Source organism: Coloeus monedula (genome assembly GCF_965178545.1).
Source record: "Coloeus monedula genome assembly, chromosome: 21".
Lineage (NCBI taxonomy): Eukaryota > Metazoa > Chordata > Aves > Passeriformes > Corvidae > Coloeus > Coloeus monedula.
The window spans coordinates 1,731,281-1,751,398 of NC_138801.1; the positions used below are offsets into that span (position 1 = coordinate 1,731,281).

General features: G+C 55.8%; 3 protein-coding genes across 6 annotated transcripts in view; 2 read left to right on the plus strand and 1 right to left on the minus strand.

Annotated features, from left to right (window-relative positions):
- Positions 1–1,297, plus strand: part of RC3H2 (ring finger and CCCH-type domains 2) — a 27,917-nt gene extending 26,620 nt beyond the window's left edge. The window contains exons 21-22 of the mRNA XM_082295224.1: positions 920–963; positions 1,254–1,297. Coding sequence (XP_082151350.1) covers positions 920–926 — 7 coding nt within the window. The 3' untranslated portion in view covers positions 927–963; positions 1,254–1,297. The remainder of the gene's footprint in view (positions 1–919; positions 964–1,253) is intronic.
- PDCL (phosducin like) lies at positions 378–5,665 on the plus strand. Of its 4 annotated transcripts, XR_014227009.1 has the most exons (6): positions 378–437; positions 920–963; positions 1,254–1,428; positions 2,047–2,228; positions 3,139–3,775; positions 5,124–5,665. XR_014227009.1 is itself a non-coding variant. In XM_082295225.1 (5 exons), the coding sequence occupies exons 3-5, from the start codon at positions 1,257–1,259 to the stop codon at positions 3,688–3,690; spliced, it is 906 nt and encodes a 301-aa protein (XP_082151351.1). In that variant the 5' UTR covers positions 378–437; positions 920–963; positions 1,254–1,256; the 3' UTR covers positions 3,691–4,774. The 4 variants fall into 4 exon arrangements, 3 of the variants coding, with proteins under 3 accessions (XP_082151351.1, XP_082151352.1, XP_082151353.1); XM_082295225.1 differs by lacking the exon at positions 5,124–5,665 and having other exon boundaries at positions 3,139–4,774; XM_082295226.1 differs by lacking the exons at positions 378–437; positions 5,124–5,665 and adding an exon at positions 439–533 and having other exon boundaries at positions 3,139–4,774.
- A 1,165-nt stretch (positions 5,666–6,830) lies between these two features.
- Positions 6,831–19,247, minus strand: PTGS1 (prostaglandin-endoperoxide synthase 1). The gene is made up of 11 exons (XM_082294973.1): positions 19,113–19,247; positions 13,674–13,790; positions 13,404–13,544; positions 12,516–12,659; positions 11,993–12,174; positions 11,822–11,905; positions 11,272–11,518; positions 10,459–10,745; positions 9,644–9,791; positions 8,965–9,340; positions 6,831–8,884 (listed from the first exon to the last, which is right to left on the minus strand). Exons 1-10 carry the CDS (start codon positions 19,219–19,221, stop codon positions 8,985–8,987), a joined length of 1,815 nt encoding a protein of 604 aa, XP_082151099.1. The 5' UTR covers positions 19,222–19,247; the 3' UTR covers positions 6,831–8,884; positions 8,965–8,984.
- Positions 19,248–20,118: the final 871 nt, after the last annotated feature.

Genomic DNA, 20,118 nt, shown 5'->3' on the forward strand with positions numbered 1-20,118 from the left:
TTCCGCGGTGGGGGCAGCGGGGCCGGGCCGTTCCCGGGGCGGAGGCTCCCGCCGGTGCCGGGGCGGGGGCAGCGGGGCCGTGCCGGTGCCGTTCCCGGTGCCGGGGCGGAGGCTCCCGCCCGTGCCGGTGCCGTTCCCGGTGCCAGGGCGGGGGCAGCGGGGCCGGGCTGGTGCCGTTCCCGGTGCCGTTCCCGGGGCGGAGGCTCCCGCCGGGGCGGGGGCAGCGGGGCCGTGCCGGTGCCGTTCCCGGTGCCGGGGCGGAGGCTCCCGGCCGTGCCGGTGCCGTTCCCGGTGCCGGGGCGGAGGCTCCCGGCCGTGCCGGTGCCGTTCCCAGTGCCGGGGCGGGGGCAGCGGGGCCGGGCCGGGCCCGTCTCCTCCCCCGGCCGCCTCCTTCCCGCCGTGCCCCGCGCGGCGGCCCCGGAAGGCGGCGGGAGCGGGTGAGGCGGCGGCGCCGGGCCGCAGCGGCGGGGCCGGTTCGCTCTGCTCGGGAAGCGCCGCTCGGGCCAGTGCTCTCGGGTCCCGCACACTCCCGGGTCGGAGCGCGGCTCTCCGGGCGGGAGAGGGGCGGGGGCGCGGCCCGGGGGTCCCGGGGAAGGCGCAGGGCGGGGGCTCGGCCGGGGCGGCCGCGGGCGGCTGAGCCGGTTCGCTCGGGGCCCGCGGCTCTCACCGGCCCCGGCCGCGGCCCAGCGTGTCCCGCCCAGGCTCGGCCCCTCTGCGGGGCGATCCTGGTAATCCCGGGCCATCTGGCGCTGTAAGCGGCTGAATCTGGGGTTAGCTCCTGCGGAGCCGGGAGCCGGGCTGTGCCTGTGGGCTGGCGGCAGGGTCTGTGTCACACACACGGCCTCGGCTGGTTGCGAGACCCCTGCACGGTCACGTGTGAGCGCAGATGAACTGATTTGATTAAAATTTCTTCTTCCAGGTCTTGATAGAAGCTTGTCTCTGAAAGACTGGAAAGGAATACAGGTCAGAACATTTTAATTTGCTTAATTACACTGCTAGTTTTTCAGCGCAAATAAATTATTGTTAAATAACGCAAATAATACTCAGTAGCTGGGAATCGGCCTGATGGAGCTGTCTAATGAGGCTCAAAGGTTTTAAATTGAGTTTGAAATTGTGGTTTAAGAATTAACCCAGGTGACTGACTGCACCGGGGGCTGTTCTCCTGGGGTTAAAAACTGCCCTGGGGAAGTAAAGGACCATTGTGATGCATGCTTGATCAGAGAGCATCCTCTGTTTTGTTAATTTATTTTTAGAGCATGATGACTACTACAGATGATAAACTGCTTGGTGAGAAGCTGCAGTATTATTACAGCAGCAGTGAGGGTGAGGATGAAGACAGTGAGAAGGAGGATAAAGAAGGAGAGAGCAGCATTCCTGAAAGTGTGGGCGAGGTGGAGCTCAGCAGTGATGGCAGTGCTGTCAACACAGGTATCTTCATATCAGTGTACTTCTTTTGTAAATCCTTTGTTTATTGGAAATTTTGTATGTTCTTTTAAAATCCATTTTTTGAAATGAAACTCCTGAGTGTATGCATATTTGAGTCAGAGACTGATCATTCCTGGCTGTTGTCTAAGCTTACTTGTAATAGCTGTTCTTTTTTTAATGTTTGATTTCTCCTCTGAGAGGATTCAGCATTATATCTGAAGCAGTCAGGCTTTGGATAGAAAGCTGAGACAAGGCTGATTTGTACAATTTGGTTGATAATATATCATTACTTTTGTTCCGATTAAAGCTGTGCTAACAATAGGGGAACTTTTGTGGGCTGCGTTCTATTTCAAGAGCACAGATATTAATCTTTGGGACAATTTTATATAAGAGTAGCCTAGTTTAATAAACTGTAGCCTTCTTATTAAAAAAAAATAGATACATGCTCAAGGACATGCAAATAGCAGGTGACTTCTTTGATTTCATTTCAGTGTTTTGCATAGTTACAAGAACATTTATGACAGGGTCACCGTTTTACTGATTTATAAATTATTCCTAAATGATAGGTAAAATTGTATTGTCTTTTTTGTACCAAATGCCTGCCTACACACTTAATTGCAGGTCCCAAGGGAGTCATTAACGACTGGCGAAGATTTAAACAGCTGGAAACGGAGCAGAGGCAGGAGCAGCGCAGGGAGATGGAGCGGCTCATTAAAAAGCTGTCCATGACGTGCAGGTCTCACTTGGATGATGAGGCTGATAAGCAGAAACAGAAAGAGCTTCAGGAAAAAATCAATGGAAAGGTAGGATGGCACAAAGGAATTAAAATGCCACCTAAGTGTTTAACAGTTTTGTTTGCCTGTGATAACAAATAAGTGACTTAGCTGCAATACCAAAGAAGCCCAAAACCTTCTCCCAGATTTCTCATCTGTTGATCAAATAAGTCAGCTTCAGGGGAGTAATATGAAGGGTTGTACAGCAAACCTATGAATGCTGCCTCCCCTGCCTGAAACAGGTTTAGGAGCCCTTATTGATTTAGTATTTAGTAAGTGGATGTTGAGAATTCAAGTCCAAGCTCCAGAAATTGAAGATATTGGAGGTAGTGAATGGTTTTAATCAGCTGGGCTGTAAACTAGCCCTGAAGAGCAGTCAGAGAAGTTACTAATTTGCAGATGTATTTGTGCCTTCAGATGATGAAGGTTGGCTGTGCTCTTCTGTATCTTGAGTGATGCAGGTAAGTTTAATGAAGCAGGTGAACGGATAGAAAATACATAAAATCCTGTTAATTTCAGTTCTACAGGCACAGTGGTGCCACGAAATGTTAACTGAAAAGCTAAATGAAAATCTGATGAGAAAGAAGCTCATCTTAGGTCAGGCACAGTTTCCAGATCAGCCCTCCCAGCTCGGTGAAAGCACATGTCCACCATTAACCTGGATTAAAGTGGGAGCCTGGAGCAGCCACTTGTGTTGTTAGTGCATCTGGTAGAAACTGGAATACGCAGGGCTGAAATCACTGTTCCCACTGGACATGGTTTCTAATTAGATCAGAATGGAGTGTAATACACAGGGTGCTTGAGCCTTCATGGGTTGCACTTTGCTGTTATTAAAGATGAGTGACCCACATTAATCCTCTTGATTTACATTCTCATTATGTAAGTGACCCATATAGGGGTGCAGTTGTTTTTCAGGAATCTCTCTGTGTGTGTTTTTTAGATGACTTTACAGGAATACAACATGATCCACAACGATGAGGACGATGAGGAATTCTTGCAGCGCTACAGGAAGCAGCGGATGGAGGAGATGAGGCAGCAGTTGTACAGTGGGCAGCAATTCAAGCAGGTGTTTGAGATCACCAGTGGAGAAGCGTTTCTGGACACCGTGGACAAAGAGCATAAGAGCACTCTGATCATGATCCATATTTATGAAGATGATATCCCCGGCACTGAATCCCTGAACGGCTGCATGATCTGCCTGGCTGCTGAGTACCCAACAGTGAAGTTTTGCAGAGTGAAGAGTTCGCTCATTGGTGCCAGCACTCGCTTCACTAACAATGCCCTGCCAGCTCTGCTGGTCTACAAGGCAGGGGAGCTCATTGGCAATTTTGTGCGCATCACTGACCAGCTTGGAGAAGATTTTTTTGCTGTAGACCTGGAGGCCTTTCTGCAGGAATGTGGTTTGCTGCCAGAAAAAGACCTACTGCTCCTGACTTCTATACATAATCCATCTGCATGTTACAGTGAAGACAGTGATCTGGAAATAGACTGAACCATTTATGCCAAGGGCCTGTAGGTGTAGTTGTGCTGTGGGATGTTCTTGTGCTAGGGATTGTTCTCTCTCCTCCATCCTGTGGGTATGTATTCCTCCCCTTCATGCACTTTGACTTTTGCTCATTAAAAATAACAAGGGATTCCTAACATTTTCTTAAATTAATTCCATATGTACAACTAAAACAGTCTCATTTCTACGCAATTCAAATGTACTTTACTTACCACGAAGTTCTAACACAATTCAGTCAGCTTAGGAAATTGTCTGCTGTCATGTCTCAGTGTCCTTACACATTTCAATTGAGATGTGGCCACCAGCTCCCTAAGACAAGAACTGAGACCGCAAGTAAAAGAGTTTTTAAAATTCAAGACTTACTAACCTGATGCTGAACTGCTCCAGTAAAAAGTGTGGGGTCCCATGTTCCATTCCACAATTTGCAGCCTCCTTCCTGGGAGTATCTTGTTCTAACACTTGGCCTTAAATTTTTGTTCCTCTCTCACTTACAAATAACTACAGCCCCTGGCTTCATCCTGAAAATTGCTTTTCAGCTGGAGAGAGTTCTTCTTCCCTTAACCTTCCCTGAGACATAAATGCAGCTCTTAATACATTCTTGGGTTTTAAAATACCCATCCTTGGAGTTCACAGTAGTCACTTGATCAGAAAATGAGCTCTGCCTCTTCAGAGGGACTGTCTGCTACAGAGAGCTCCAGTGTGTGTGCTGCACAGCAGCAAGGAGAATTTTGTTGGCAAAATGCAGAATTAGGACTTGAATAACCTTAGAATTTCATCTCATGCTAAAATTACTAAATCAGTGCTAAAGTTCTTTTCTGTCTGCCTTCAGTAGTAGTGAGTAGACTATCATTACCTAAATACATGACCCAATGTAATGCCATGTTTAATGACTAAATTTAATTGCAATTTTTATGTAAAGCACTTTGGAACACCAGGAAGAAATGCACGTGTCTGTGGATCTTAATAAGAATGGATCTTGGGCTAGAAAAAGGAGAGTTTCTAACTGTATCTATTTGAACTGTGTTTTAAAAAGTAGTATGAGCAGAAAAATAAACAATCTGTAATTTAAAGTGACTGAGTTGGCACAGATTGTAGCTGTTTTAAGGAAACTGGCAGAAATCCAGGTTTTCAAATGTGATGAGAGATTATTTCTTTTCATCTGAGAATTGCAGAAAAAAACCCATGTAAGTTATATGAAATTAAATCATTGAGTGTGGATATCAGCACACTGAAGGAAAATATCAAAGTAACTGTAACTCATATCCAGGATGACATTCAGTGAAGTTTGTTGTGCAGACAGGGTGCATTTTAGCATCATCATAAAACCTGTCTTGGAGAGGGGATCAAGGGAGAGCTGTCTGCTTGAGTTGCTTTGAAGTTTTATTTTTATTAAGTGCTTTTTTTTTTGCCCCCTATGGCAGCAAAATTGTAACAGGATCAAACCCTCTCCTGCTGCTCTGTGTCCAGTGGCCTGGAGCAAGGTGACTCCTGGTGAGGAAACTCCTGTGCTCAGGTATGGGAGAGATGGTTTGCAGTGCCAGTAGCAAAAAGGAGAAGAAAAAAGGTCTGAATCCAATTAATCATTGATCTGGAAGGATATAACAAGCACAAGGAAGTGAGGGGAGAGAAGCTGTGCCCTAACCCTGCTGCATGTTCATGCACAGGCCACACAGCTGTGAGCAGGGAGAGGAGGCTGAGCTGGGAAAAAGCTGCTGCTGCTTTTGCCCTTTCTCGAAGCTGAATCTTCAAGGAGTTCTATAAATAGGAGTTGAAAAAGCACTTGTCAGGTAGGTATACTGCCTCTGGGAAACATTTTGTTTTGGAAGGAGCAGCTCAGTGCAGGGAGGCAGCCGGGAATGATGGGTGTTACAGGCCCTAGTTGTGGGATCACCTGGCTCTGCTCCCAGTTAATGATGTTCCAATACAAACAGTAGAGTTTGGGCATGGAATGTGAGTGCACAAGGAAGCACAGACGGCTGCTTGGCAAGGGCAGGAATGAAATCCTGGGATGAGCTCAATATGGACATTTAATCATGGTGCCAGCATGGGTGCCAGGCGGTGCAGGACAAGATTTAGCAAAGAAAAGATTATACTGAGTTTTTCTGGCCTCCCATCTGCCTCTTCTTTGTAAAATGTTCAACATATGCCCTTTGCTGAAAATCCAAATGAGGTTTCCTGTGCAGTCACTGGTCTGACTCCCATGGCAGAGGGGCCTGCTGGGGCGGGCTGGGAGTCTAGGGGCTCCCCGCAAGGGGAGATTGCTTTTCCATCCAGGGCCCTTCACCTCCTGCTCAGTGAATCATCGCCTCCAAAGCCACACAACCCCAGATGGATGTTTTCATTGTTGCTGCACGAACCCAGGCAGCCCCATCCTCCTGTCCCTTTCCATCCCCAGGCGGGCAAGCCGCAGCTGGGCTCCTGGGAGGCCTGTTTAAAAATCCAGAGGATGTCCTGCAAGCTGTGTTTACCAAGAGCTCAAACAGAGGGTACTTCTGGCAGCGCTCACCTCTGCACCAGCCCCAGAGCACAGCAGGGAGCCCTTGCCATGGTTGGGTGATGCTGGTGGTCGCACCAAACAACTTCATGTGTGGATGCAAACACTGCCTTGGATGTGGCTGCACCCTGTGCTGGACAAACTGCTGAGGGTGGGAGTGATTTCTGCAAACTGCTGTGGCTGGAAAACCAGCACAGAAACAAGAGCTCAGCTGGGCTGGGAGAAGCTCTGTGTGCAGGGCTGTGGGTGCCTGGGCTCCTGGGGGAGATTTCAATCGTGTTGGATGCTGTGCCTGGGGTTGGTATGTGTTAGTCCTTCAAAGAAATGACTTCAAAGCTTTTCCTGCTAGTGGGAGGGAGATGCTTTGCTGTCCTGGACTGGTTGAAAGAGGTGCCAGGCTTGCCAGTGCTGGCTCAGCTGAGCTGGTTCCCAGTGGAACATGCCTCCTTGGTGGCAGAGAGCACCCAGGCTGCTCTTGGCGTGCCCGAGGGGCTCTCGTGCAGTTATCGGTTGGTCCCAAAGCAGTGCTGGCAGCCAGTGATAGCCACGAGCAAATGCAGGATATTGTGGTTTAACTGAAACGAGCCGACCTTGTGCCTCTCTCCGGATGGATGAGAAGGATGCTCGGGGCTGGAGCAGCTCCTCGCCAGGAAGGGCGGTCACATACACAGCTGGAAGTGTGCTGGGCTGGCTGGAGGCACATGTGGGTGGGGAAGGACCGTGTCCTCCTCTTGGATTGCTGCTGAGCACTTCTGCACGACATGGTGGGAGTGGGAGCACTGGGGTATCCATGTGCCAGGACTGGTCAGGGCCAGCCCAGGGGAGCACAGAGCAGCTGAACCTGCCCACTGTGCCTTCAGGGGTCGTGTCAGCCTCTCTGCCTCCCCACATCCTGTAGGAAATTAAAATCCAGATGGGTATCCTGGTAATGCCATCTCACTTCAGAAGGGTTATAGAGAGCGAGTGAGAAGGCTCGTGCCTCGGGAGTCCCTGCTTGCAGATGTTTCCTTTGACATTCTCCTAACACGTCCCTGCCAAGGCACCAGCCCTTTAAACCTTCCTAGTTTAAAATTCCTGTAACAGCTCCCTGGGAGTCCTGCTGGGATGGAGCAGAGGCTCAGGAGTGGTCCCCTCCTCCAGGACAGCACAGGAGGGAGCTGCAGCTGCGTGCTCTCTTACAGCCCCTGGCTATTTCATGTCTACAGAACACCCAGGCAGCCAGATTTATGTGTGGACAGATTTTTAAGTGATAGAAATACACAATGTTGGTCTAAGCACTGTGTCACCATGGAATTACAAAATATCCTGAATTGGAAGGGACAAACATCATCACAGTCCAACCCCTGGCCCTGCACAGGACAGCCCCAACAATCCCACCTTGTGCCTGAGAGCATTGTCCAAACACTGAACTGTGGCATTGGAGCAGCACAGGGTTGGGGGGTGGCTGGAGGAGAGTGAAGCTCAAACCCCCTTCAGGACACTCAGAGACCCTCATGGAAGCATCTAAGGGAGGGTGGTTGCTCTGTTTATTGCTTCAGGAGCAATCAGCAATGGCCCAGCACAGTGCTGGTGAGCACAGCCAGAAATTAGAGGAGTTTTAAAAATTATTTATTATTTTAAATTCCTTTCTCCTGGAGCTTAACCAGGATCTGATGGGGATCAAGGCCAAGTGACAGTGGCTGCCAACTAGCATGTGGCTGGACTGGGCAAGGTGAGGTCTGTGTGTGTTTCGGGAGGAGGACAGAAGCAGGCTTTGTGTGCTGTGAGGATGTGTTTGCTGAGCTGTTAGTGCAGAGAAGGGTGATGATGGAGGGATGGAAGAGACTCCATCCCTTTGTGTGCACAGAGGTAGCATCTCACTCTGAGCAGCCCCGGGTTGGCAGCCAGTGGCACATGCCAGGGTCCAAGCCAGCATGACACAGGAGGTCTGGAGATTGACCTCGTGCTTCTCTTTGGTCTCCTCTAGGAGAGATACTGCTTTGGTTCCTTCTCCCAGCTGTGCATGTGTGCTGGGCAGGCTGTTGCGGGAGAACAGGTTCCTACTGCAAGCTCAGCCACTGCTGGGGCAGCATGAACTGCACTGTGTCCTTCCCATCCCTCTACATGCTGCTGCCTCCTCCTCTGCATCCCTCGGGTAGCTCATTGCTTCACCAGGTGCAGCAGGGGAGGAAGGAGTGCTCCCTGGGCTCCGGGCTCCTCTATTCTGGGCAGGAAAGAGGGTCTATTTACTGGAAATAGATGTCGTGTGAGGAAAAATTGGACTCCTGGTGAGTAAGAATTAAGTCAGTGCTAGCCAGTTAACTAAAATGAAATTTTTTCAGTCTTGTACTTTTCACTAATTCCAAAAATGGTTTTCAGGCATAACCTGGATGTGACCCCTCTGGAAGAGGGGCTGCTGGTGGCCTGGTGCTGGAAGGCAGTGGGGATGGAAGGTGACAAAGCACTGGGGACTCCAGAGTGTCCACGGGGGAGCCCCAAAGCTGCTTCGTGCAAGGTATTCACTAGCAAGAGAACTGAGTCTGCTGAGGACAGCGGTGGCAGCCACACTCCCGAGGCACTCAAGCTTTTCAGAGAGCAGGGAGCAGCCTCTCCTCGAGGGCTGGCGTGGAGGACACCCAGGATGGGACCATCTCCTGTCCTGTTCCTGTTTGGCCCAGGGGTGGCAGGTCCCTGTGTCCCCGCTGTTCCCTGCAGGAAGGAATAGGAGGATACTCAGCTTCAGGCTGGGAGCTCAGCTCAGCCTGCACCAGGGCAAGGACAGTCCCTACCTGGGCGGGTCATCCCAGTGCTAGAGCTCTGTAGATGATCCACCAGCCCGAGGGCGGCCGTGTTCCGCAGCGTCCGGCACACGGAACGCCACGTACGGGCACTTCTTCACGTTGAGGCACACGAGCTTCTCGAGGGATGCCGTCTTAACAATCTCAAAGCCAGTTGCTCCACCAAATGTACTGGGTTTCCAGTACTCTGGGGAGCAGATGGGATTTCCAAAAAGCCCCTTCAGGGAAAATGGAGCTCCAATCTCCACCATGCTTTCCCCAAAAATGCCATTGGGTTGTGGTTTCTCGAGCAGCAATCCTGGGTAAAACTCCAGAGCATCAATGTCTCCATACAGCTCTTCCAGCTCTGCCGCCTTCTCTTCCTCTCCTGCACCAAATGAACATCAGAGTGCTTTAGCAAGGGAATCACACCTGGCAAGGACTGGCCTTGCAGTGGGCAAAGGGAGGGTGGCTCCCTCGCAGGCAGCGGTGAGCCTGACTTCCAGGCCAGGAACTGTCCTCCAGCCCACAGGAGGAAGGACCCTTTCATCCCCTGCATCAGCCCAGTCTACCCCACTGTGGGGCCACGAGCAGGCAGGGCTGAGATGGGCAGGAGAGGCTGCTCTGCTGGGCAAGCACAGAGTATCTGCCCTGCCCCAGCAAAGCCCCAGGAGCAGCACAGCAGCCCTACCTGTCAGTTCCTGGAAGGACTTGTAGGGCTTCATGCCAAACCTTTTCCGATACTCGTTGAAGGGCTGTACCCTCAGCTGCCGGGATTCCTTGATGACCCCAACGGCCACATGCAAGACATTGGCATTGATGGTCTGTCCCCCACCGATCTGGAGGGGAGAGCACAAGGAGAAGCACATGTCAGGCACAAGACAGCACCAGCATCGACTCCAGGGGGCCACCACACTAAAGCATCCATGTCCTGGGCTCATGTTGTGCACACCAGCAGATCATTGCAGCAGCAAGAGCAGGGGGAACCAGTGCACAGTGCAGAAACCAGCTCTAGAGCAGCTTGGTCAGGTCAGTCCTGCTCCCAGAGCAGGGCACAGTGCAGAAGTCCCAGATGGACAGTGACCCAGTGACCTGGGAGGAGGAGAGAGATTTCAGGCTCACAGGGAGAACCCAAATGCCCAAAGGGCCTCAGGCTCAGCCTCAGCTGGGCTGCTTCGCACAAGCAAAGAGGGTCAGGAATGGAGCTGCAATCGCTTGGAAGAAAACTTCCATGCGATGGCAGCAAAGAACAGTGCCAGACGCTGCTCCAGGCACCGCTGCTCCACAGCCGGGGAGATCCTGGCTTCCACAGGCTCCTGGCATCACCGGCATGTTTACTACAGAGCACCCAGGGCAAGCAACTGGGGCTGCCAGGGCCAGCCTTGCCACGGTGCTTGTGGGGAGGACTCCTGATGTGCCCATGAGGTGCTGCCCTGGGCCGACTCGGTGTGACATGTGCCCCGCTGCATGAGTGTCCCCCCTGGGGAGGGCAGAGCAGGACCTTACCCTTCCTGCTATTTGCTTGGAAAAGGACTCCACCAGCGCCTCCACGCCGTAGTCCATGAGCATGGAGGTGTTGTAGAGGAACTGCTTGTAGCTGTATTGTTGACCCTGGATGATGAAGGAGTCGGGCATCAGCCCGTGCCAGTGATAGAGCTGGTTGAACTCCACCGCGATGCGATTCCGGTACTGGAACTGTGACCCAAACAACAGCTCGGGGTCGAACTTGAGGCTCAGGTAGTACCCACTGAGGTGCTGGACGTAGTCTTCAACAACTATCTTAATGGTCTCCCCTGGGCAGGAGAAAAGAAGCAGCTGGCAGCAGCAGGAGCCACCAGCTCTGTAGCTGAAATCTGCCACAGCAGCATATCCCAGCACCCATCCACCTCCTCCTGGCTATGGGCTTGTTGAATTGGTTGGGAATTTTAGTTAATTCATTTTTCAACAGCAAAAGTCAGTCTGCCAAAACCAAAAGGCTCCTGAAGGAGCTGACCTGGATATATTTCTTAGAGATACTGTGGTGACATGGCTTATTTCTGGATTTTGATCAGAAATTACTTTTCCTGAGATGATAGCAAATTCATAATGAACATTAATAAGAAATAATTCCAAATTATGACAACCTTTTTCAAAATTAGTATTTTCGATGGACCAAAGCCAATTTTTTGCTATATGGACCAAAACCAATGATCCCCAGAAGGCTGCTCGAGGAACTGCCTCAAAGGCAGTTTGGCCATTACCCTCAAACAGAGACTGGCCAGCGTGTGAGTCCTTGGGGGCTGCCCAGGGGGGTGGCACATGGCGGTGCTGGTTCCTCACCGATGAGGATGAGCCGCGCCGTCTGGAAGAGCTGCTCGTCACTCCAGGTGGGATGGTCCCTCTTGAGCAGGTCGCAGACGCGGTTGTGCTCGCGCAGCCAGAGCGTGGCGTACACGCAGAGCCCCGGCAGCAGCCCAAACACCTCCTGCCCCACCGCCAGCTGCTGCTCCTTGGGCACGCCCGACGGGTACACCATGTGAACAGGAGCATCGGTGACCATGGGCGGGTACACCTCTCCATCCACCACCTGGGGACACAGAAATGAGATGGCAGAAAGGGCAGAGGGGACACAAACATCCCAGTAAAAGCCTGCCCAGCCAGGAGCTGCCTCCCTAAGGGCACCACATCTGCTCTCCTGCAAGAGGTGAGTGGAATAGAAACATCTCCCTCATACAGCCCTGAACCCCTGCTGCTGTCAGAGCAGCTGCATCCCAAAGCTTGTCCCCCGGCCAGCAGCCACACAGGGCGTCAGGCCATGCCAGAGGAACATGGGCTTCAAACAACCATGGCTCACAGGACTGGGATGTGTTCCAGTTGTGCTGGGTGGTACCTGGAATTTCAGCTTCCCATCTTGGAAGAGTCGCAGCTGGTGCTGCCGCTGCAGGTTGTCCCCGTACAAGTGTCCCAGGTCCACCTGTGGAGAGAGCAGGGCGTCACGGTCGCTCTCAGAGGCACACGGGGCCCGGTCACCCCCTGGCTCCCTCTGCCCCTGTGCCCTCACCCCGTGCCCCAGCGCCTTGGTGAAGCCGCGTCCCATCTTCCCCGATGTCTTGAAGAACTGGTGGGTGAAATGCTGAGCAAAGAAGGCAAACATCATGTTGGTGCCTCGGGGATCAGCTTCGAACTTCTGCCGCAGCAGGAACCTCTCTGCCAGGAGCTGGGGGTCGGGGAGCTGCAGCTTCCCTGCGAAGGATGGAGGTTGAGGGCAGATGCCCAGTGCCGACCCAGATGGGTACTGGTGCTGTCTGCTGTGTCTGCTGCAGCATCAGGCACACACTCCTCTGCACAGACACCTTACAGCCCTCTCACACAGGCCATGACATGCCCCAGCAGCTCAGCCTGAGCTGTCCCAGCAGCATTTTGGATGCCATCAAGCTCCTCCTGCTGTGGAGCCAGCCTGGGCAGGAGAGTGGTAGCACATGGCACTGCCAGTGGTGCCGTGCAGATGTGTCCATGGCAATGAAAGCTTGGCCATGGCTGGGTGGGAAACACTCAGGGTGCAGGTCCCCAGGCCAGTCACATACCTTTGGTCCCCATGGGCGTGGGGCAGTCGTCCGGCACGGGCGGGAGGATGCGGGTGTAGTAGCTGACGTTGGCATAGGCCTCCCAGCTGATGTAGCCATAGTCAGAGTTGAAAGTGGGGGGGCTGGGGATGAGATTGGCACGAACTGAAAGGAGAGAGGGGGATCACCACTGTGGGGCTTGAGGCAGCACCCCACAGGCTCTGCCACTGCTCCCTGCCTGCCTGCTCTGTGCTGCCAGACACCCTCCCCAGGCACCCCAAAAACCAGAAAGGTACCAGCAGTGGAGGCATGTGGGCATCCTGGGTTTTGCTCAGAGCCTTTTAAAGGCTGCAATTCCCTGCAGAAAAGGAGGGCTCATGCTAGTGTGCTAAGAGGATTCTTGGATGATGAATGAGATGACAAACCCATAGAAAGGGTGAAGCCAACAGCCGGAGCCTTGTGAGCGTGTCGCTACAGCTCCAAGAGCTGGAACCTAAATATTTATGCAAAGTGATGAATATGGGGACATGAGTAACAAGGGCCATATTTCCACAGGCTGCTTTCTGTGCAGCTGTGAAAGAGCCCCCTTGGCCCAGGGAGCGCAGCATGCCAAGAGCTGCTCATGTTCTCCAGCCAGCTGGCAGCCTGGCACAGTGCTGGGGACCCCCTACACCCCACTGTGACCCAGCTGGGCAGCCCCCCTGGGCACAGTGACAGCGTGACAGGGTGATGGAAGGATAGGGTGGCAGCCTTCTGGGTCTCCTGGTGGGGTGACTCAAGCCTAGTGCCCACCTTGCCCACAGGAGCTGCTCAGCATTGCTGCAGCCCTGATATCTGCACCCACATTTCTGCTCATGCCAGGGGGTCCTCGAGTCCTGCTAAACCCCAAGACCCTCTCCAACCCCTCACCTGTCAGCACAAGTCTCATGAGTGTGTCCCTGATGAAGGTGCTGTTGATAATGTCCCAAAACCACTTGAAGTGGGTCAGGATGAAGTGGTAGAAGGCAGGACTGGGCTTCAGCAGGTTGTGGAGACGTGTCCAGAACTCAGCTGGGGGAAACAGACCAAGTAAATCACTCTTCCCACTCCCAGCCCACCCACACCTGTTGTCAGTGTGTGCTGCGGGCACAGTGCTGCCCTGGCACCCACGGGTGCCAGATCCTGGGGAGAGGGACTTACGGGAGGTGCAGTTGACCCCATAGTATCCCGTCCGTGTGCAGTCGCACTCGTATCCTTTCAGGCCAACCCTCACACACACCCCTTGATTCTGGCAGGGGAAATAGCAACAGGGATTCACTGCAGGGAGGGAGAGAGAGGGAGACATCACCATCCAGCCACCACATCACTGCATCTGGTGGCTCCCTGCTCCTCAAGGGGGAACACTGCCTCGGACCCAGCCCAGCCAGGCCCAGCTCAGGAGAGGAGGTGCTTTGATGCAGCCACTTCCATGAGCCCAAACCCCAAGAAGTTTGGTGTCAACAGCGTGCTGCAGGAGCCAAGCACTGCCCTGTTTTGGTGGTCTCCCCCATGCCTGGGGGCGTAGCTTCGTGCCTGGGGGGCTGCTGTGCCCCTGGAGCCCCAGCACAGGATCAAGCCGTGCAAACAGCATCTGTGTTAATAATAACAGCCATTGTCAGGGCAGTTTGCTTTGGCAGGCGGCCCCTCCGCGCCCGCCGCCCCGAGCGGATGGAAAGGGCCTCTCTGGGCTCGCTCCCGGCTCCCGCCCAGCCCCTTCCTCCACCACCTTCATGCCCAGCCTGCAGGGATGAGATAAGGGCCCCTTCCCGCCCGTCCCAGGGCAGTGGGATCCCGTGGGACAGGGAGACCCCCTGGCACAGAGCAGCTCCCACACTGGGGCAGCACCATCCACACCAAGCCCCTCCAGTCCATCCCTGAGCAGGAAGATCCTGGTAACTCCACCATCTGCAGCCCCTCCAAGAGCAGCAAAAGTCGGGAGAAAGAGAAACACAGTCCATGGTGGCCAGAGACTCCTCTGCCTTCCATCAGCCCTAGGAATGCTCTGGAAATGGGGATGTCCTCTGTCACAGCTGCCTCCCAAAAGCCTCACCAGTGGCATCCTCAACCTCACCAATCCAGGTCTGTCCCCACAGACCCTGCACAGAGCCTTTGTGCCAGGAGGAGGAAAATGCCTAAAGCCCAGACCTCCTGGAGCACACCTGTCTGAGTGTCAGAGTGCACTGAAGGCCACCAGCCCCACGGGCTCACACAGCACTCAGGGACAAGGGTGCCACCAACACAATGCCCAGCTCTGGAGCTGGTGGCTGTGGGAATGGGGGGACGGGCAGCACCCTCAGTGCTGAAGAGACCGACAGCCACTGCCTGTGTGCCCAGTGTCACAGCTGATGGAGGAAGGTCTCCTGAGTCCATCAGCTGCTCCATGTGGTTCGTGAGCTCCCCAGATCCCTGCCAGGCCTGCTTCAGGTTCTTCTGGAATTTGGGAACAGGTTCCAATGCTGGGGTGGAGAGATGGGCATGCAGAACACAAACCACATTTTTCCATAGGAAATTGCAGCTAAAAATTAACATCTTTGAAAAATAAAGCTAATTTTGTGAAGTTGCTGTCTCACAACAGCCACACACTCGGGGCAGGGTAGGGATGGCCTGGGAGCCTGGGGCTCAGCCGGCAGCTCAGCCGGGCTGTGCTCAGCCCTGTGGCCCCAAATCCCTCACGGCACAGAGCCTGACTCGCAAAGACACGTTCAGCTCCCAGCACTGCCATCAGGCTCCCTTTCATCTCAGATCTTTTCATGTCTGCAGACGGGAGGCAGCAGGCAGAATCTTATTTATCTCAGACAAATTAAGGTCAGACCACCCGTTCAGATTTTTGCAAGATGGGAATTTTTGGAAAGGGGGAGGTGTTGCAGCACAGCTGGAGCATCCTCTGGGCAATTCCCACGCCGGTAGATCCACACTCGGCTCTGCTGCAGACCCAGCAAAAGCCCCAAAGAGCAGCCCCGTGCCGTGCCCGGTGCAACCCGGGAGAAGCGGGGCTTTTGTGGGCGCCGCAGCCACAGGGCTGGGAGGATGCTCCGTGCCACAGGCTCCGGCACTGCCGGTCCTGCCCCGTCTCTCCAGCTGATACGGGGAGTCAGGAGAAGTTCGCTCTGCCAGGACGCTCCCCGGTGCGGGGCTCGATGACAGTCGTGTCGAGCCCTCCTCCGAGGCGGCTTTGGCAGCGCGCCGGGCTCGGCCGGGCCGCCTCCTCCCACGGTTCACCGCAGTGTCAGTGCCGCGGGGTCCCGGAGGTGGGGTGGGAGCAGCATGTTCCAGCCAAAAGGGTGGGAAGGGGATAGAGCGTGTCCTGACCCGCGACACCAACCCCCTCACACCCTTACGGAGCCGCCCTCTGCAGCAGCTCCGTGCTTCTCCCCGCCCCGGCCAGGAATCCTGCGCTGGCCTTGCCAGAACGGCTCCAGGTATGGGGAAAGCCGCTGCCAGTGCGCACGGGGAGCGCGGCCCCTCCGTGCCGGCAGGGCTGGTGCACACGCTCCATCACCGCTGAAAAATGCCAGATTTCGGGGACAACATCCGTTCTGCAGACCGCAGCCAAAGCAACCTGGCGTGAATCATGACCGGGATGGAGCCGGGCTCGCTCGATGGGACATGGCCCCACGGCCGCAGGCTTTGTAGACGATGAAACGCTTACGCACTTGTTTTTCTGATCCAGGAAGGTTTTCTCTGGCCCATGAACTGTTCACAGCACACACGCCACAGCCAGATCGTCATCTGCAACCACTTCTGACAGCACCAGGAGCAGGAGCAGCATGCCAGGACCACAGCTGTGTTCCACGTGGTCTCAGTGATCCTCCCCCTGCACCTGAGCCAGGCTGCCCGCCCGGGATGGGCTACAAGGATGACACAGCCCCAGGGCTCTCCTGTGGCAGCTGGCTCCAGTCTGCAGCCCGGGCTGACTCTCAGTGAGGCGCACTGCGGAGGGGATGTGCAGGGAGGAGGCACAGACCACAGGCATTGTAAACAGGCATGAATGCAAAGTAGCTCTGCCAGAGGTCTCCCCCTGCCCTCACGCAACGGGGCCTGTGCCCGACCTGCCCCGTGGCTGGGGCACATGGACATGTTGGGGTGCTGCCACTGCTCCTGTTCGGCAGCGTGGCTGCCGTGCAATGGCTGCTGAGAGGACGGTCAGGTTTACTTTGCAAGAACGCTTGAACAAAACTGCACCCCTGAAGGCAAGTTAGCAGCCAAGAGCAATATCTGCAGGGAAAACTGAGAAACACCATGGGACCAGCCTGGCTCTGCTCACAGCCAGAGGAAAAGTCTATGGAGAACAAACACCATGGCTCAGAGCCAAGGTGCAGCCGGTGAGGAGTCAAGGGGAGTACTCTGAGCAGCAAACATCAAGTGAGCAGGAGATCCCAGCCTCAGCCCAACATCCTGTTATTTGGTCTTCGAGAGCAGATCCGAGGACTAGATTAGGGCTGTGGTCCTCCTGGCACAACACTGGGAAGGAGCAGAGCCCAGACGCTCTGCTAACAGCACCTCGGGGCACAGCACAGTTCCCCTAATTTCTCAATCAGATATCTCCCTCCCTAATTAAGGCTTGGAAAAGAGCCGTCCTTTCATGTATATCATGTATCCCAGGTACTTTTTTCCCCCCACATAGTGAAATTTGCTTTGATCGTGGTGTGCAGGAGTCAGCTCCACGGCTGCACCATTCCAGAGTTGCATCTGCCCCAGCTTCTTCAGGCATGTGGGTCCCCGGCATGTCCTCAGCCCTGTCCTGTGCTCAGCAGGACACACAGATGCTGGCCAGCTGTCCTCAACTCCCAGATGAACTTCTCAGGAAGATAAGACACATGCAAAAAGATGGCCAAGCCGGAGAAGGAGCTGTGCAGAGGCTGTCCCTTGCCTGTCTCCACCACCTGTGGTCCAGCCCAGCTGGTGACAGCCAGAGCCATCCCCTGGGGGACCTCCTTTCAGCAGACGTGGCTGATGTGCCCTGCAGTGGGGTGCCTGCCACCTGCCCAGACCCAATGGGGTCACTCAGCACTGGGGTCACCCAGCTCCACTGTTTCTGGTGGCTGGACCTGCCACCTCCTGCCAGGTCATAGCCCAACTCCTGGAGTCCCCTGCAGAGCTGGCATGGCTGCCCTCTGCATGGCCATGGGATCCATTCAGCCATGGGTCATGTTCCCTTTCTGGAATGTTCACGGCCAAAACAGGAAAGTCTGCACCTTGAGATCACTGGTTTTGCACAGGACCAGCTGCTCCAGCACAGAGAAGGCCCTCCTCTCCCAGCAGGATGGGGTGGGAGGGGGTGCAGACAGTGGGAAGGGCAACATACCCTGCTCTGCACCCAGCTCTGCTCAGCCCAAACCCACCCGGTTCAGGTTGCTTTTGCCACGGTCACACTACCCCTGCAATGGGAGTGCCTGCTGCACTCTGCATGCTCAGCCTGTGCACATTTTGGGGACTCCTGGGTGTGGGCACCTTGCTTCCCACAGCAGAAGGTAGACCTGAGCAGGCTGCTGGAGACAGGGTCACCATCAGCACCATTTGAACACAGGTGGCCAGAGACCCTTGAGAGATGCAGCCCATGTGCCTGGGCTTGTTTTGCTCAGAATGTTACTTTAGAGAGGAACTGTAAAATCTGACAAGGGCCCCAAGTCCATGCTGTTTTTCTTCAGGGAGGAAGGTCATTTCACAGAAGAGGAACTGGAATCAATGCCATGGGTAAGGACCTGGAGGAATCTGCACTGTAGGGGCTGGGGATGGAGCTGATGGGATTCGAGAAAGAGTTTTATTGAACCACATGCTCCATGGGTGCCTGCCATAATCAGCATTATTCCTCAACATCTCCTGGTGTGCCTGAGGTTGGGCAGCACGTGGTGAACTTCTACAGCACATGGGCATGGGAACAAAATGATGGCTGAGGCCACCGGAGCCATCCCTTCAGCTCCCAGCCCTCCATCCTCACTCCCCACTGCAGTGTCACCGGGCGTGTGTTCGGGGACAGCGGGAAGGGGCCTGGCTGCCAGCACACATGGGTATTGTCCCTCTTTCTTTCGAGAAGCCTCGTCCCGGCCGGGAGGCTGCCAGAAGCAGCCAGGCACTGCCCCTCAGCCCCGGGTGGCCCCGGTCTTGGCGGGGGTCCAGCCCTGTCGTGAGTCTCCGGCTGCCTCAGGCCAGCGATTTCTCCCCAGGCCCTGCGTGTGGTCCCTGCGCGGCCGCTGCGGGAGGCGGAGGAGAAGTTTGTTCTACCCGCGCTCTTTGGTCCCAGCCAGGCGTGACTGGCCAAAACCTGCGGCTCCGGGCGCTGCGGGCACCCTGACCCGGGCGGTGGTCGTGGGGCTCCCGCCAGCGGCCCCTGCCCACCCTGCCTGCCCTCCGCCCCGGACACCGAGGGCACCAGCCGGGGGTGACGAGCGCGATCCCGCCCGGGACCCGCCGGAGCGCGGCCCCATCCCGCAGCGCCCGCCCCGCGCCCCCGCGTCCCCGGACTCCCGGTACCGGACCCTGCGGGTCCGGGCTCCCCCGCGCCCCCCGGTGCCGAATGCCCCCGGTGCGGGATGTCGCCGCTCCACCGGTACCGACACCCCCGCGTCTCCCTCCCTCCCGGTGCGGTCCCGCCCCGCGTACCGGAGCCGGTGCCGGCGGCGCTCCCGGCGGCGCAGAACAGCACGGCGTGGGCGAGCAGCAGCCGCAACCCCGCGGCCGGCTGGGCCCGGGCCCGGCACCCACCGCCCATGGCGAGAGGCAGCTCCGCCGCGTCCCGCGGTCGCACCCGGCGCGGCCCCGCCGCCCCCGCCCCCGCCGCGCCGCCTCCCGCCCCCGACGGGACGGGACGGGACGGGGCCGCCTCCGACAGCCCGGCCCGCAGGGGGCTGCCCCGGCTGCGCTCCCCTCCCCTGGTGCCCCTGGCCACACCTGCGTCCCGAGCCGTGCCCCGATCCTTGTCTCTCTCGGGAACCCCAAGTTCCCCCGTTTGCCTCCCAGTTCCCACCTACCTGAGCATCTCCATACCCAGCTTCTGGTCCCCACATCCCGCTGCATCCCCACGCCCATGCCCTCGTTCCCACGTTGCCCTGCATCCCTGTTTCACACCCCGATCATAGCTCCCCCACCACTCCATGCCCACCCCCTGATCCCCTGGGCCTGGCTCAACTCCTCCGACTGGTCGCAAGGGGCTGCCCTGGCAGTGCTGCCCGGTTGTGCCAGGAGCCAGGCTGCCCAGAGCCGCCAGTGGCCAGAAAAGCTGAGTTTATCGGTGAAACCATCGCTGGGTGTTTCCTGCCAGATGCTTTGTTCCCAGCACCAGCCGCTGGCAGCAGGGACAGGATCCAGCCAGCCCAGCCCGGGCAGGCACCAGCCACCCCACAGGAATCGTGTGGGGCTGGGAGAGGCTCTGCATGGCTCTGGGGCAGGTGAGAGCATGGTGGGCTGCAGACCTTGCTGGGATGTCCCCAAATTGGTGGAACCCAGAGCTCAGAGCCTGCGGTTGCTGACCCTCTTCTGTGCTGCACTGCGGAAGCGGCAGGGACCCCAGCACAGGCCTGGCTGTGTGTGAGGATTATCTCGGGTTTTGCTGAGCTGCAGGAAGTCCGGGCAAGCTGGGGGTGAGCAGTTCCTGCGTGGATCCTGCTTG